The sequence below is a fragment of the Macrobrachium rosenbergii genome, chromosome 10 (assembly GCF_040412425.1).
Source record: "Macrobrachium rosenbergii isolate ZJJX-2024 chromosome 10, ASM4041242v1, whole genome shotgun sequence".
NCBI classification, from domain to species: domain Eukaryota; kingdom Metazoa; phylum Arthropoda; class Malacostraca; order Decapoda; family Palaemonidae; genus Macrobrachium; species Macrobrachium rosenbergii.
The window spans coordinates 66,223,613-66,242,598 of NC_089750.1; the positions used below are offsets into that span (position 1 = coordinate 66,223,613).

General features: G+C 34.7%; 1 protein-coding gene across 3 annotated transcripts; it reads left to right on the forward strand.

The window, feature by feature from the left end:
- The first annotated feature begins 5,231 nt into the window (after positions 1-5,231).
- On the forward strand, positions 5,232-17,722 carry Agxt (Alanine-glyoxylate aminotransferase). 3 transcript variants are annotated; one of them, XM_067110495.1, is made up of 9 exons: positions 5,232-5,421; positions 7,694-7,859; positions 10,699-10,849; positions 11,695-11,887; positions 12,255-12,420; positions 13,115-13,270; positions 14,137-14,232; positions 15,198-15,446; positions 16,493-17,722. In XM_067110495.1, exons 2-9 carry the CDS (start codon positions 7,696-7,698, stop codon positions 16,650-16,652), a joined length of 1,335 nt encoding a protein of 444 aa, XP_066966596.1. In that variant the 5' UTR covers positions 5,232-5,421; positions 7,694-7,695; the 3' UTR covers positions 16,653-17,722. The 3 variants fall into 3 exon arrangements, with proteins under 3 accessions (XP_066966596.1, XP_066966595.1, XP_066966597.1); XM_067110494.1 differs by lacking the exon at positions 5,232-5,421 and adding an exon at positions 5,535-5,631; XM_067110496.1 differs by lacking the exon at positions 5,232-5,421 and having other exon boundaries at positions 7,848-7,891.
- The last annotated feature ends 1,264 nt before the right edge of the window (positions 17,723-18,986 follow it).

Below are 18,986 nucleotides of genomic sequence, written 5' to 3' on the forward strand. Positions count from 1 at the left end.
AGCGCAACTGTGGCGAAAGGGAACGACACGAAAGGTGAGTCAGTTAATGGCAATTCAGTGAAAAATTAATCGCGAACTGAAATATCTCTGTGCTCATAATATTTTATATTCTAAGCTGTGAAATAAAGGTGGGGACACTTTGTATTGTGATTAAATGAAAAATTAAACCCGTTTCTTAAATCCAATATATGATACTGTCATCGGAGTATTTTCATATACTGGAATGAGATTCTTCATTTATTAAGTCACATATCTTTAGGAAATATCTAAATAAATTTTTTTCTATAGAATATACGTACGGGAAATAAAAAGCCCTTTACATAAACAATATAAAAAGCATGGTTTATATATATATATATATATATATATATATATATATATATATATATATATGATACAGTAGTTTAATTGCATATCTAGGAAATATCTAAATAATTTTTATTAGTATTTATTGACTGTAAAATATGTGTACTGTAAATAAAAAAAAATCTTGTACGTCAAAAGTATAAAAAGCGTGATATATATACTTGTATATGTGTGTGTGAGAGAGAGAGAGAGAGAGAGAGAGAGAGAGAGAGAGAGAGAGAGAGAGAGAGTAAACGTGAATATTTATCATTCATTGTGCATACATTTGCACATAATGTAATTGCTGACCATAATTTTTGGTCGTCGTCGAGTTCCACGAAAAGTTTGCATAAATGTCCTTTATTGGAAAGAATACGAGTTCAAAGCATGAAAAATTATCACACCTATGTAAGTACTTACCCAAAGATTTGCATAATAATAATAATAACAATAATAATAAATGAGGGAGTCGAATGGGTCCCTTTTCTTCTTATCATTGATTCTTTTTAAATTATTCTTTTTTTTTTTATCGTGCTCGAACTTAGAGGTACTTCAGTGGCCTGCATCGCTGTTTCCACACATAAAAGTGTGCTGATATTCTTTACAGGTTTGTAATATATATATATATATATATATATATATATATATATATATTGTACAGTAGAGCCACTGTGTTCTATATAAATAACAAAATTTATCGTTGTCTGTTTGATACTTATTGTACCCAGTGAACCCTGTTTTAATTTGAGAAGATAAAATGAGAGAAAGAAAGAAAGGAAGAAAAACGAAGATATCCACAGAAAACGGGAAAAGTTCCTATAAGGAAATGTGCGAAACTTCCGGTGATTAAACTTTGACTTCGTTTATCTCACATTTTCAGAACAATAGCAAATGCAGTATAATAGATGCAAAATGTCAATTGGATACAACCTAGAACATTTATGAGCCAAAGATATGCTATCACGTTCTAGAGAGAGACATACTCCCTTTCTCTTACACGATCTAACTGCGAAAATTCCTCAACGAGTTCAATAAACAACTTCCATACATACAATAAGTATTCTCTAGGCACTAAACTGGCTGACGTAAGATTAAGAATTTCTCAATTCTCAATATCATGAGAGGTTTAGCCACCTTCACTTTGTTTTCCTTGAAACACTGCATTATTTTCCGCTTTGACGGGCCAAAGATAGCCTGAACTTTATCTGTGCATGCAGACGACATAACGCCATTAACTTTAAAATACATCGTCTTACTCTTAGACCAAGTACAACAAAGCATGTTTGTGTGGCTGTAACGAGAGACACACGGAAACAAAATCTTGCCCATAAAATTAATTTCTCTCTCCTAGTCAGTTGCTTTATTCGAACACGCAGACACAATATACAAGCATTTTTCCAACAGACCCGATGACCGATGCAAGATCTTCCCAGAAGAAGCCATTACGTAACACAAGTGTTGCTAAGGCGAGGCCTCTGTAACGCCGGGATTTTCAACGCAGCTCTGAAGGGGTGGGAGGTACTGTACAAGGTACGTTCTTTGTATTATCGTTCTTTTTAATTCCGCCGTTTACATTCGATAATTCTTCGAGTCTCGACACTTTCATTTTTTCATCCACCACATTTTATCACGAAGACGAAGATAGACAGAGAGAAACAATATAAAACCAGGTACGGTCATCTTAAGTTCGTGTAGGTCTATTCCAACTTTCTCAATCCATAACGACTTACTCCTATAGCAATGCTAATTTTCTCCACAGGTAATCCACAGTCAGCATGACCATAATTCTGAAGTAAAATATTACAAAGATACCCCTTGTCACTGCAAGAGCTTCTGCGTAAAGATAGAAAGTAATCTCGAGACGAAAACCAATCAAGACATTCGGAAGTTACCTAAAACAAAAATAAAAAAAACTACGTCACACATGTATCAGCTTCAGAATACTATAGGAAACTGTACAATATTAGAAAAATAATATCTATCGTACAACAACTCATCAACCATGCACACACACACATATCTATATATATATATATATATATATATATATATATATATATATATATATATATATATATATATAAGGTTTCAGGGTAAAACATCGAAATTTTAAACAAGAAAGGAGTGAGATGGAGAAAACAAAAATTTCCTGAGCACTGAGTCACCATAACGTAGGCCTACCCTCTCCTTCACATTCTTCAAAGAGCAGATTTTATTTATTATTATTTTCTTTTGTCAATGTACATTGAGTTCAGATTTCAATTCGTCTAAAATCTTAATCACCATTTACATGTTGCACCAGAAGCAAGAGCCCATGCTGGCATAAGCCTAACTTAATCAAAAACATATTGGGTTCAACTTATCATAAATATATATTGAATTAATCTCCAATTCACCTGTGTCAAGACATTTCCATAATTCTGTTAACTTCATGATAACATATTCCTTATCCAAAATAGACAAAAAAGACAAATATTGCATATCTGTTAAAACACTGGTGGACTTCGCTCTACGACCAGATCTCCGCAAATGATTTTTTGAATTGCAGTGCTCAAAATTGCTCTTCTTTAGGTCTTGCTGCTTCGTGTTTGTCAATGCGTGATCCCGCTTTTCAGCTCGTGAATTGCTTTTCTCTTCAAGGTCTTTCACATTTTCTTTTATCTCCATCAAATGACAAGGATCGAGTGTACGAAAACTGAAACACGCTATCTCTAATCATAAGTGCCTGAAACTCGCACTGCAACTAGACCCCATTATTTATCCTAGGCTTTGTATCCAAAGAGGTTTTAGCTCGTTAAATGCAGTCACTCTTGTATCGCGCGAGGAGCGAATTCGTGCCGAGGCATAAACCAGCGATGGCGTTTTTATGCTCGTGTAATGTGTAATCGTATTGTACAGTACGGACTGTATGGACAGTGATCTAAGCCTTGAGTTCTGTACTTACGTGGGGCGTGGCAATTGCCGTCGGTGATCGTCTGCTAAACTCGGCAGCACAGTAACACCCGCCCACCACAAAGCTTGATGGAAACTGAAGCTAATACTGTGATGGTTATTTGAAATAGAGGGAATAATAGACGATGTAAAGTTTTTTAAGTAAGTTATACTCTTTACCAAATCCCTAAAAAAATCGTAGCTAAACATCTTCGCAATGGTGGGTTTTCGTAGAAGAACGTATATCATAATGTGTCTCTTCTTGAGGACTGCTATAGGATTCTTGCAGAGACTGTCTTTTGATTGATTTAACTATCGATTTCAACTTCTGACTAAGTGGTAAAATATCATCCTCTCAGAGAAGAAGCCTAGTTTTTCCGCTTATGCTTTAGGCAACTTTCTCATCAGGATAAGTGTGATCCTTTATTTTATAGCTTTAAAAGGATATACATTGCTCTTCTTCCTGCAGGTTATGCCTACATAAGATAGTGTCATCTCATAGTCCAAGAATCAATTTTCTTGTAGACTACTGCCCTGTCGTTGTGGGTTTCACTCGCACGGGACCCTTGGTGGCCTGAAAAGAGCCAAAAATATTTGTCGCTTAAGAAGAGTTTCAATATTAGTATAACACGCGAGAATTTTAACTCTTTAGGCCTATGGTGCGGTGGCGGGCATTAACGCACTACACTGGAGCCCGTATTAGTTTTCATCGGCCCTGGGAATAACTCGGTCATTGTAAGAAAGTTAAGTAATAGGAAAAAAGAAGCATGAGAAAACGTTAATGAATTTCTCTACTTGGGTGACTTCAAACCTGTTGCTCAAGACGCACGGGTAAAAGAATTTTTGAAAAGCAGAAGGGGATGGGGTAGATAGCTCCATAACCTCGTCGGGAATGATGATAAGGATATCGTTTGAGCTTTGTTTTCTTGATTTCCACACAAGAAGGCGGATCTTGAGGTAAACCCTAGAGGAATCATGTGCAGCTTCTTGCTTCATCGTTAAGACTTAGGTTACTTTTTCTAAGGATTTCTACTCATTTCATAAGCATGCTAACATCTTTGACACTGCAATTGTGCATGTCACTCAGAGCTATCGTTCCGATAACCACATGTCCCTTCCTAACGGATAGCAAAACGAAAAATGAATAGCAATGAAACGTGTGATAAAGTTGACTCTTATTCCCAAGTTTATCGTTCTATATTTTTCTTACTATTGGGCTGTTAAAATTCTAAGAAAATGCTTACAAGGTGACAGCAACAAAGGTAATTTTGCCCCACTTGACAACGGGAAGAGAAATGCCAAAGATCTCATAGACAAAACAGGAGTAGATCACTCTCAAATAACAAAATATCGTAAGAACCTGACAACATGGGCATAAGCAGGAAATTTCTCACACTCGTAAAACTCTTCAAATGGCACCTATAGAGCCCTTTGCTTAGTATTTTAGTTTATTATTCCGAAATTAGGATAGTACAACTAGTATCTTTTTATCTTTTATCAATAAGTTGACGGATTTCTTCCAAAATTCTTATTTGTGTTGTCATTTTGTCTTTGAGCCAGTTATCTGTATATCCCTTTAAGTTTGTTTCTCTTACAATTTTGTATAATTTGTATAATATTCATCTTTGATATCTCCGACAATTGCGTTGGTGGTTCTTTAGACTCAACGTGCTTTGTTCGTTAGTCAGCTAACTATTTAGTAAGCTGACTAATTTATGAGAGGGTTATCATCCTCTTTGTGGTTAAGATAAATAAAAGTCACGCAACCGGTTTGTTAGTTCACCTGTCATTTGGTATCCAATTAAAAGCTTAAGGGATTCCCCTTAGGCCACAAGAATGTAATCTTATCTCTTCATCACAATGTGTTACGAAAACTTTAAATAATTTCCAGCTGTTAATGTTGTTCTTCGTCCGAAGCGGTTACAGATTTAAAAAGCAGTATTCATAGATAGTTTAAAGACAGATAGTCAACTGATAAACGATTCATTCCGTGGGAAACAAGCAGCTGGAAAAGGCTTTTATCCACCATCGTTATCATCTAATCAGCAGTCATTTTTCAATGCCATTTCTAAGACGATGTGTTATTGTGTTTGGTTTCTTTGTGTTATAACTTGTATTTCAGCCTCGTCTGCCTTGCAACTGAAGGTATTACCATTACTTATTTTAAAGACTGTACGTTACGTTTTTATAGCAGTTTTATCACTTCAAATGGCCAGAAATAACTTGGTTAGGCCTATACGTGGTCTTAAATCTATCCTTATAGGTAGAACAACATGGGCACCAGTGGTTGTATGCATTGTCATGGTTACTACCCGGGCACTTTTGCTTCCATTGGATTCGTACAACCTAGCAAGCGTGAGTTGAGAGCTGCACCCACTTGGCTGATTGCACCTTCCAAAGGTGAATGGTGAAGTCACCACATCCCAACTCCCTTTTTTTCCATTGAGGGTATGGTGCCAGTACCACTTTCTTTCACGCACTCAAAGGATGAGGTTGCTAGCCCAGTACCTTACACTAGTGAAGTTAAAATGGGCTTTTATCCTTGGTGATCACTAGTCAAAATACTGAACGTCGCCTACCTTCGCCTATCAGAATATCATAAACTCTATAGGCGGCTTATAATTTGGCAACAAAAGATTTCTCTCAGACAAGAATAATCTCAACAAGTTCAAAAGTCCAGTCTTTGTCCCGTTACCAATCTGGCATCTAAGTATCATAACCCATGTGCAAAACCTTCCTTAACTTCAAAAAGCTGAGTCTTAAGCGCAGCATGTGAGCCCACTTAATATACCATAGCATTTTCCTCTACTTTGCAAGCATTTGTACATCTTGAATGACAAGATCCTTTCCTTTTAACATCTCTGCCAATTAATAAGCTTGGCATTTTAATGATCTTTTACCTCTGCTGACAAAAGTACTGATTTGGCCCACCAGATGTACTGAATCTTAAAATTTCTCACCTGTACTAAGCCTTCTACAGGTACTATGCCTTTCATGTTCCATCATGTCTAATTCTCTCGGCTCTTTTCTTTTTTTTTTTTTTGCCCCTTATACTAGTTACATCAAAGATAATTCATTTCTATTGTAATTTGTACACACACGCATAATTTTTCACTGAACTTTCAAGCTTCTCATACAACTTCTGTATACTAAACGCTTGATACACCTTCTCCGGTTCACTAACTTATGTTACATTCCCATAATTCTTACAGTAACCTCTGTTATTCCATCCTTATACAGAAAAACAATCACTTAGAAAAATAATTATTCCTCTCCTCACATTCATGTGGAACCTTTCCCTTATCTTAGCATAATTACACATCCTGGTCAGCTACTCAGCCACAATTTCACCATCGTACCACAACAACTCAACTCTAAATGCCAGTTGCTAATAATTGTCCTTTACACCATCAACGGTCACTTATGTTAATAATCTCAAATCTACAATAACCCTTTTGGTTCATGCATCACTCAGATATGCCTTTCTTTTATTCACAACATTCACCAACCCTTGTTATTTCTCTTAAACAGTTGCCTAAGTAACCGTATTGTTCCCCCAAAGTATTTGCTTATATAATATATATAGGCCTATATATATATATATATATATATATATATATATATATATATATATATATATATATATATATATATATATATATAAAATACGTTGCTTCCCTAACAGGAGGACATTTCTTAGAAAATAAAAAGTCAAAATGGTCATTGCCACGTTCATATTTGTAACTGATAATCATGGATAGACTTCTAGTACAGAATACATCATCAACATAGCTGATTCACGGACCTACACGGAAGGCTCATCTGCAGCTCATCATACCCCTTACCACACACTGGACCATCCACCTTTCTTGGCATATATATATATATATATATATATATATATATATATATATATATATATATATATATATATATATATATATATGGATTGTGGTTATTACAATAACACACGGATATGGTAAAATTATATACAATATTTCAATTACAAATACAATAAAGTTGAAAGATCAAAAGAAAAAACTAAAGAATTAGAAAAGTGACCAGTAGAATATTCTACTTGTCACATTTTACCAGATACGTGTGTTACTGTAATAACCACAATCCATATATATGTGTATGTATATATATATATATATATATATATATATATATATATATATATATATATATATATATATATATATAACCATTAGAGCATACATTTCAACTTCATATATATATATATATATATATATATATATATATATATATATATATATATATATATATATATATATATATATATATATAACCATTAGAGCATACATTTCAACTTCGTGTAATTTCATGCTCTAAGCATAGATGCATAGATCTGAACTTTCTATAATTATTCTATGCTCTAATTCGTCATCATCAGTGATGATGATAGGCAACGTAGTCCGTCGCGGCTGCGTAGGACTTGTGACCGGCGGCGCTTCTGCTGCGACAACAAGGTCACCCGGTCTCGTCGCTGCCAGACGTAGGTGTCTTCGCACAGCAACAAGTCTAAGGGCTCCTCTGTCAGCTGTTCTCTCCGACGGCACGTGAGTTCGAACGTTATCGTCTCGTTCAAAGTGTAAAAATCGTGTTATTTATGTTGCCATGTAAAAAGATTTAAAATGGTTGTTGTATTTAGGCCTAGGCCATGTTATTTACGCTGTATGCCATGGTGTGGGGTTCTCCAAGGCCTGTAACTGGTATCCCACCTGTTAAGTAATGTTACGTAGCCTCCGCTGGTTACTGTTTTAATTAAAATGAGATTACGAGTGTTTTGCGTCGTATATAGTGGGCTCTATTGTGAATCTTTGATGGTTTTCGTGATTTGTATGAGTTAACTAAAATAGGCATACTGTCTCTCAAACATTAGCCAATGACTAAATGAAATTATTATGTAGTTTAGGCTATATAGCTAGCAAATGGTAGTTGATCCTAAAGCCTTGGTTACCTGTCTTGAGCCTGTGTAATATATACTAGGTAGGAATAATTTCATTAAATCCCTCTGTAGGTGATTAGTTAAAATTGGTGTATATTAATAGCACTAATGGAGAAACAAATCCACAGTTACGTATATGTGCATATATTTAAAGATAAATCTATACAGGTAACTTTCTGGTAAATCTATACACATAGCGTTCTGGAGTCGGACAGATTCCTGAAAACTACCCGACTAGATTTATATCTTTAAATATATATATACTTATACGTAACTGTGGATTTGTTTCTCCATTTTAAGACCAATGCTACCATGAGTATTTTTTAATAACAGTAATATAAAAATATAGGACTAATATATAATTTTTTTGTGTGGCCTAGTATGTTATGTAATTTTGATGTTTTAATGCACTGCTCTGTTAGCCCATGATACCCCTCCTTTCCAGAGGAGCAAATGCAGTGTCATGGCTACTGTAGGCCTAGTAGGCACTTTTGTAGTTTGTATTTCAGAGGGGAATATGACCTAACTAGACTTAATTATACCTAAACTAACCTCATATGCCATATTCTAACCTAGTTGGGGTTTCACCCCCTCTGGATTCCCTCAAGTAATTTTTGACCCCTTACTCTGCATTTTACTGCAGCTAATGAGGGACCTCAGAAGGAAACAAGTATTTTTGGGTGAAGGAAATGGGAATTTGGTGAATTACCAGGATACATCACATAGGCTAACATAACATGCCATGTCTTACTCGACTAAGTGGTTGCTGTTCCTCCCTTTAGACACCCCCCTCAACTTAGCCTGACATAAAGTGCCATAAATCATAGATTTATATAAAAGAATACTTCTTAACTTGACCTGACCTTAGGAGGCTGCTTCCTACCTCACTTAAGGGGAAGCTCTTGAAATTCCCAACTTACCTTAATACTGAACAGTATTTGCATACATATGTTATTTGTCACCTTCTTTATCACTACAGTATCCCCTGAAAAGTTAGCTAAAATCTTATGTATCCATAGTTCCAACAATTTTTTAAGTATTTCAGATTTTTGGAAATGCCTTATTGACCCATGATCCAATCCCCACATTTAACAATGTGTGGTACTTCAGTGGGAAATCAAGCATTTTGTATAGTGAATAACATAATAAATGAATGAAATGGCCACACCTACATAGGAGCTAGGTCCAATCTGAAAAGAGGGAGCTTTTCTCCCTGGACTCCCAAGCCCCACCCCAACCCAAGCATTAAACCTGACCATAGCATCATAAACCACTAAGTGTATTATAATGGTGCAACTTAACCTAATCAAGGTGCCACCCCATAGGGGGAGTAGTACCATCAGTGCACCTTACACAATGCACTGTAGGCATTACTTAAGGTTCTTTGCAGAGTCCCTAGTTATGAACAGCACCTCTGATCATATTCTCATCCACCTTATTTTCCACCCTCTCCTAACAATTGTTTTGTAGTGCAACTGTGGGGTTTTCCTCCTATTACACCCTTAAAACTTTTTTACTCTGAGTTTCCCTTTCAGCACTGAATGACCTCATAGATCCTAGTGCTTGGCCATCAGCCATTCCATCGATGTGCCATTTCCTATCTCCTTTCTATCTGTAACTTTCTCCATTATCTTTGATATGAATACACTTTCCCCCCCATCACCTCTTTTCTGTATTTAATGAGACACAATGTTATTACTATTCATTGTACAAATTTCCTTTTTCCCTCTGCTGTGTTAAGATCCTGGTTTCATTTCTCAAAATGTTCCTCTTGTGTACCTCTTTCCTCTGGGCCAGAGCTTGAAGGATCTCATCATTTGATCACTGTCCTTTGGACATCTTGTTCTCTCTCCTGCTATACCTCTGACTTTTATTTTTTTTTTTTATACACATCTGTACTGTCGTAAATATGCACTTGGTGGCTTTCTGATCAAAGAAGATACAGTACAAATGTTTCATTGTCCTCAAGTTCCTGGAACCATATTTTTTTCAGATCTCCAATTGGACGAAGTATCAAGATGTCATTAAAATACCCACCTCTAAACAGCAACTACATAAATATAATAGTTTATCCAAGTATGAGCACATGCAAAATTTGAGTGTTTTTTTTTTTTTTAAACTAACCATTTTTATCCAAAGTGCTTGCTGCCCAACGAAACCCATATACAGAAAACTTGTCTGTAGGTTCAGCTTGCCAAGGCTCAGAAATGACGTATGATGACAAGTTGTGTGAGAAGCTTTCATTCTGTGGCAGTATCAGCTTGAAGAAAACATGAAACTGCAAATTTTAATAACAATTCCATATATGTGTAGCCTATTGCACAAAAATATTATGCATGAGTAAAATAATATAATAGGTTTGTATATAAGAAAACCTGAAACATATAATGAACTTTATTTGTTAATATATTATTTTTTATTGTGGTTTAGTAACATCTAATCTCTTACAGAATGAATGTAACACCACCAGAATGTCTAAAGAAGCCTTTAACGGTACCATCCAAATTGCTGATGGGCCCAGGGCCCTCCAACAGCCCCTTGCGTGTCCATTATGCCATGATGAAACCATTATTAGGGCATCTTCACCCAGAGTTTTGTCAGGTATATTGATGTACTACTTATCATCACTAACATTTTCAGGTCCAGTTTTCCTGTTATGGCTCTAGGCAAGAAATTACTAGTCTCAGGTCTTTTCTGTTTTGTACACTCTCTTCTTTAATTCCCATCAAAATTAGGTAAACATTTGTGCCCATTTTCCATGATTTTTGTTACTTTCTTTTTCCTGTACATATATATCTGATACAGGTTCACTAACTATTCCTCATCCTTAAATGTCATGTGTCCAAACCAAACGTCATGTTTCTGAACCAATTCAGTCTTGTAGACCTCAGTATCTTTGTGAACCAGAGGAAACCACTTCTCTCCACAACTTCCTTATTTGTATTATGGTGCCATGAGTGTTAGCATTATTTTGTTATAAATTTTTAAGAATTTCCTGTGTTCTATTTGTCAGTGTTAAAGCCTCTGCCATATAAAATAGTATAAGCCATATACTGTATGTAAATCATACATATTTTTGCACTGTTCACTAATAGGATATTTTTTTTAACATTAATCCAGCAATATCTTCACATTTCACAGTCCAGTGTCCTCAACATAATTTTTCTTTATAATATAGTATGTAATAAAGTGATGTAAATATACATTTGTGTGATAATTAACTAATGCTCGTAATTGGGAAAATGATCTTGTTGCATAGTTTCTCACAGCTGTCAGTTAATTTTCTCTGGTACTTTGTCTTGATAGGTTATTTTGCACAAATTTTTCATGTTGTTCTTCACAAGATATCTATATAACCTGTAAGATTATCATAGTATTTTTAGATATACAGAGTATATTTGGGGTGCAGTATTTAATAATTCCTTTTGTTACACGACAAATTTCAGATTATGGATGAAGTGAAAGAAGGTTTACGATACATATTCCAAACAAAGGCAAATGTTGTTTGTTGTGTTAGTGGCACTGGTCATGCAGGAATGGAGACTACCATGTGCAATCTCCTGGAACCTGGCGATGTCATACTGATTGCTCAGAATGGTATATGGGGAGAGAGGGCAGCTGATATGGCTCGAAGACACGGTTGGTATTGGTTTCCCACAACCTTTGATTTTTTAATTGTATAATACATCAGAAAAGTACAAAAATTATGGTGTTAGATATTAACATAACTACATTTGGTATCATTATAGATTTTGTACCACAGTTGCATAGGCAGAAGATTGTAGAGAACTTTTCCATGTCTTACCCTCTAAAAGAAAGCAGATACATATAAAAATATTAATGACGATGATTTATATGCTGATGCATTACATCGTTGTCATTAATACTTCTGTATTGTAGGCTAAAGTAACAATTTATTTAACCTTTGTAATACTGTATAAGTAATAACATTTCTGTAGTACTTATAGAATTTTTTGGTACTTAGTGCTAATTTTGTACTTTATAGATGCTGATGTTCGACTTCTAGAAAAAGCAGCAGGTGAAGTTTTTAGCTTAGGAGAATTGGAAGCAGGATTAAAAACGCACAAGCCAGCTGTCCTTTTTGTAGTTCAGGGAGAATCTTCAACTGGAGCATTGCAACCATTAGAAGGTGTTGGTGCTCTTTGTAGAAAGTATGTAGTATTTTGCATTCTTGATTGTCAAGCCACTGGTAATATGTGAAATATAATCAAGGTAAAATTTATTTTTTCAGTAAAGAAATGACGTTTACATAAAACATTGCTGTAGAAGTAGAGCATGATAATTTTGTAATACTGTAAGTAAACTGTTTTGGTGTTAATATTTGCTAATGAGCTAAGCTTCATGTAGCATCTCTGATCTGCAGTAGTCTGAACTTTTAGTAAATAAGGGTGAATGACTGGTTTTTCAAAATATAGACTAGCCTTATGACAGAACTAAGTCCAATACCTGTGCAGATAGTACATCTTTTCTTGACTGTTTTATATTCTTCATAGAGAAAATATTGTGCATCTAAGTTTTGTGAGTTGGAAAAATTTTTAGAAATTTGTTTGCATAAAGAGGAAGCAACTTTGGTTTTAAAAGGGCATTGTGTACCCCATATAAATGCTAGTAGACCTACTGATTATAATTTTTACAGATGGAAATCATGTGGTATTGGTTTTTAAAAAGGAGTATACTTTTAAAAGAAAAAGGCATAATTGGACTTACTGTACTACTGTACTGTAGTATTATCGTGAAGTATGATGGAATTGCTTTTTCATATACAATGTGTACAGGTTGGTATTCATGAAGAGAGGACATGATTGAGATTATCTGTAGGATTTTAATAAGTTTTTTCACCCATAGGTACAATGCTTTACTGGCAGTTGATACAGTTGCATCTTTAGGTGGTGTACCGTTTTACATGGATGACTGGGAAATTGACGTTGTATATACTGGAACACAGAAAGTTATATCTGCTCCACCATCACTGGCCCCTATTGCTTTTGGTGACAGAGCTATGTAAGTGTGAACTAAAAAAATATTGAGTCATATCTTTTTGTTAATTTATTTGGTCCTGTTTTTTATAAACACTTATGAAGATAACAAAAGTAATTATGTATATGATGAACTTAACCTCATCTTTTGCTAGTCCTTTTTAGAGGGTGTTCTGTGTGCTATGTTGCCACCTCTTTTAAACTGATTAGTGTAAACTGTGTAGTGAAGATAAAAAATTTCTTGGTTACATGAGTCAGTAACTCATCCCTAGGCCCCAAGCTTGCATTTTCCAAAATTCATTTAACCTTGTTATTTTACTTTTTAAAGGATTTGGTTAAATTCAAATTTTTTATGTAGCATTTTGGCCTGTTCCATAAGAGGACACATGAATGTCGCCTGTTGCGTGTGTGCTGAGTAGTTTTCCCCCTTTCGAGCACTAAACTCGGAGTCATCATTGATAATGTGTATTTCATGCATGTTTCGTGTAGCCAGGGTAAACATCAAGTACAAGTGATTTGCTCTTCCCCAAGTTTTCTTTGTTTTAAACAGGTTCTTAACTTTTTCTTTCTTATGCAATAAGATTTGGGTTGCTTTTCATATATTTTGTATAAGTGACCTGAGTATTTGGGTTTATGACATCAAAATAGACAATATTTACTGGATCAGATTTTATATACAGTATATATTGAAGTAGGGAGTATCTTTGTTTTTACAAGTTCATTGCTGTGATTGAATGTTAATACAGCAGTTTGAATTTGTTGAGCTATTTCAGCATGAAACTACTGTGGAAATGTTCAACATCTTAGCTAATTTTTAGTTATTGATTTTTACTAGTTTGACACTGGTAAGGTAAAAGGCAGTTCACCTGTTTTTTATCTGTTCATTTCCAGGGCAAAAGTACGTGCAAGAAAAACTCCTATAAGAAGCTTCTATGCAGATATGACTTGGCTGGCAAATTACTGGGGCTGTGACGGCTTACCCCGCAAGTGAGTTTTGCTGCCCCATTTTGTGTAAATAGTAGTGTCATGGGATTTCTGAAGTTAATCAGAAATTTTTCTTTATTCTTGTGAAGACTGTAGAGAACTAATTTGACAACTAATCCCTTAGAGGGGCCTCCTGATGGATGAACATTCATGATGATACTGGAACAGAACAATGGAAAATAGTAATGTTTAATATTCATGTGCCTTATGGAGGAGGGACTGAGTTGGTCATTAGCCATAACTTCTTCTCTAGTTGTGTATCTTAGATATTCAAAAAGGCAAATTTATTAGATTGGTGTTAATCTCTCTAATCTGTTATGAGAGAGAAGGTGGTGGGATCAGAAGTCGGGTCTATCATTGTAATTTATAGTTTTCTCACAAGCTTTTATCCATAGAGAGTTACCACTTACAATGTCCCCAGCACATTATACTGAAAGTGATAGTAAAAGCTCTTCGATGCAAGTCCAAATAACCTCAGTTGCAATGCTGTCTGCCTTTCATTTTTCTAGTTTTGTATAGCCTCTTCTCACTCACTTTTGTTGTGACTTTTTAACCTTCACTTTGTTCTTTCAGTCTTCATCAGAGAAGAAATCCTTTGGGTGAGCCCTAAGAGTCTGGCAGTGTGACGAAATGATTTCATTCACTGCTCTGTAATAATAAAAAAAATATGTAAATTCACAGCTTCTTGCAGTACTTAAAGGCATCAGTAAAACTTGCACAACTACAGTTTAAAGCTTATGACAAAAATGTGAAGCTCAGTTTGCAAACCTTTCCATTGTAAAATAAATTTATTTTTTTTGTCATCAGTTACCTGCTACACAGTTTGAAGAGAATAATATTTGATCTAGTTTGATTCCCAGGTTTTTGTAATTGTTAACATATAAATGCAGTGCAGCATGTCAACAGTGTATTTATATTTTTAAAACCCATTTTTGCCCATGATTCAAAAATGCTTAATATATTTCCAGGTACCATCATACTGGTCCAGTAAGCTCAGTGTATGCCTTACGAGAAGGTTTGGCAATAGTCTGTGAAGAAGGTCTGGAATCCTTGTGGAAACGTCACAGAGCATGTGCTGAGAAGCTATGGGAGGGTCTTGCGGCACTTGGTTTAGAAATGTTCATTTCAGATGCGAGCAAAAGGACTCCTACAGTAAATACCATCCGTGTCCCAGATGGCATCGATTGGATGAAAGTAGTAAAATACTTCATGTCAAAGTAAGAATCAAATTTTTTAGCTATTTGATTACTTGATTTCAGTACACTCCCAGTTCAGAGTACTAGTCAGCCAAGCCTCATCCACAAAATATAAAATTGCCTAAGACATGTTTGTGCTAGTTCTTAAAGGTATGTTGAATTGATAGTGTCTGTACCAAAGATGAAAAAGGAATTTTTGGGGGGAAATGCAAGATCTTGAAAAGTTAGCCATTAGTGTAGTAAATTAAACTAATTCCTTAGTCTTAAAATATTTTGTACACATAAATGTTGGGTGTCCCTCTTATTCCTTAGTCATGAAAAGAGCAATGAATAGAAACTTGACAAAAGAAAGGCTTCATAAAGGCATCATCTTCAATCCTGTACCCAACTCGGTTATAAGACGCTTTTCCATCCACATAATGGTGTACATTAAGGCATTCCTTTCTATTTCTTAATTTCAATTTTTCTGTGTCGGTGAATTACTTGAAAGGTTTGTATATTTCTGCTATACATACTTGCATATTTCTTTATTAGTGTTTTATTTGAGCTTGCATTACAAGTTAATCATAAGAATTCTTGCAAATCATAAGAATTCTTGCACATTTTCAATTGTCAACAGATCCATTTTTATGGCCAACTTTTATAATATCACTTCAACTAATTTTATGTTGAAATATTAAAGAGAAATACATGTGGCTGAGCAATTGATGGGAATGTTAGTATTCTATATTAATACAGTTGCTATTTGATTTCTTCTTATTTAGACATTTAAATTCACAATTTCATAAGACTGCAAGTACAATGATTGGTCTTTTCATTTATCCATGCAAAATTATAATTTAAAAAATTTCATTTCTTACAGATTTACTGACTTGGAGAAAGTCTTGGTTGTAATAAATGAGAGTCCAGTATTTTGACCGGTTTGATTAAAACTACCTATTAATGTTACTAAACCTTGATTTTGAGAATGGAAATTTTGTATTTCTGGTCAAAAATTATTTTTTCCATTAGGAAAATTAAAATCATCACAGTAGTCAATATTATCATTGATTTTCTTTCTTTGACAGTTACCTAGTGGAAATCAGTGGAGGTCTTGGTCCCTCTGCAGGAAAAGTTTGGAGAATTGGTTTGATGGGCTACAACTGTACTCCAGAGAATGTTGATCTTGTACTTAGGATTATGAAGGAAGCTTTAGGAAATGTAAAAGGGGTATCTAGCCAGTTATGAGGTTCTTGTTATATCTAGTAAATAAATGTTTTTCTTGTGTCAATGGTGCTAAATCAAGGTCTGCCAAGGAATTTTTTCTTATTTAACTAACATGCTGGGTAAGGGTATGGCTTTTAGTACTAACCAGTGCTCACTTTTGTGGGTATACAAAGCAAATCAAAAATATTTTTGATGAAGTACAAAATGAGTAGTTTCAAACATGAAGAAGCAATTTCTTAAGATAGTGGAAGGGATTCTCAGTATGGTGTTCCAGTAAAACACACAATTCTAAGAACTGAACTAGATGCTCCAGAATGTGGCATTCAGTATGGCAATGAAGATTTTCTCAAGTAAATATAGTTTCTAGACTGAAATGCAGATCATTCTGAATACGATACATTCTTCATTTTTGAAGGCCTAGTAAGTTCTGTATCCATACAGTCCTATAAGGTAGGGACTGATCCTTTTATGATTTAGACCAACAGTAATAATGGCTAATTGTGATGTCCTTATAGAAATGGTATTGAAATACTTTTTACGGTATTATCAGGCAAGAATCCTGTACATTGTAAGTACTGTATATGTATACAGTATTATGAAGCTGAAGTTGGTCCAAGATTTTACATTGTACAATAGGACATTGAAAATGGGTGTTTACAGCAAACTGGAAATTTTACATCAATTTGTCAAACTTAAGCTTGAGAATACTGACTTACTTAAAATTTAAATCTGCTATTACATTTCTTTGTCATGTATTGTGTATAATATGTTAAAAACTTGAAACCTCAAATGCTGTGTATCAAATACAATTTGGACTTTTGTAATTTTATTTTTAAAATTTGACTTTGCTGTAAACCTGCCTTTTAAGGTAAACTTCATTACACTTTTGTCTTTCAGAATTCCCATTAAAATCTTCATAGACATGAGCATTTATATGAAAATTATTTAACATTTTTGACACTAAAAGAATGTTTTGCTGTTAATGTTTAAAATTCTAATTGAAATTTTTATGTTTACTATTTAGAATTTTATACAGATTTTTTTTATAAACCATGACATGTATTACTGATGAATAAATGTATTTTCATTAACATGTTTCACATCATTTAACCAAAGGACATCCTTCCACCTAAAAGCTGGACAAGATATGCCTTGAGAATGGAAGAAGGTATTGTTTAGTGTTCCTAGCCAGGTACCTCATCTCCAAAAAAGAATATAGGAAATGAGGGAAGCCTGGCAGGGGAGTGTGTATGAGGAGAATGGGGATAACATGAAACATTTATGAATTTCTGACATTTCCAGCTTTGGTTACACACAGGAATGGCAACTGGGTAAAGGGGATGAGTGTCCGTACTTACTGCATTCTTGAAATTATCTCCAATCTGAATTGGAGGGATCTCATGCTGATGTTCCTTATAAATCATACGCTTACTGTCTTGACTAAACCATTTATCCCTCCAGTAGCACAAACCTATTAAGTTTGATACAAAGGATTTTGTAAACTTTGCAAATGCCTTATGAGGAACCTCTGAAAGTATAAATCTTGCCTACCATCTCTACCATTCATTTCCACCATAATGTTGGCAACATCTTGCCAATGTGGGAAAAGTACGGTACATGGTGAAAAGATTTGTCTCCTCCAAACTAAAGTGGTTTTTTGTTAATCCTTGTAGAAACATACCTTGTGACAGATAAATTAAAGGTAGTATCAGTAACCAGATTCGCATGAAAGCAGATGCTCTCAAAATTAAAATATTAGTGAAGCTTCACTGACCTAAAAGGAATACTAAGAAAAAATAATGGCTGGAACATTCCACAGAAATTATTCATAAAATGTCCTCATTGTAAAGTGAGATAATGTATGTACTCGGCAAGGCTGTATTTTGCCAAGAAAAGGAGTGCACGTAACCAATCACTTTTTTTTTTTTTTTTTTTTTTCCAAAGGAGAAAACATCAATACTTGACACTTGTAACTCTCTAAAACTTATAAATTAGGAGTAACCAGGGTACACCAGATGTCATTCATCACATGATGCCAAGATATATTAGCTCAGTTGCTACAAATGGCCTTCTAACTTCAACTTCATTACTCAATTCGCCCAAACCCTAGAACTTTAAAAAAGTGGCTCTGTGGTCCTAAAACTAAAGTAAAATACTGTAATAATAACCTACATGTGACATTTAAAGTACTTTCTGTCAATTGGAATATATAGTTTATGCCAAAGGCCAAGCACTAGGACCTATGAGGTCATTCAGCACTGGAAAGGAAATTGAGTGTAGGTAGGTTTGAAAGGTGTAACAGGAGGAAAATCTTGCAGTTGCACTATGAAATAATTGTCTCCATCAATCATACTT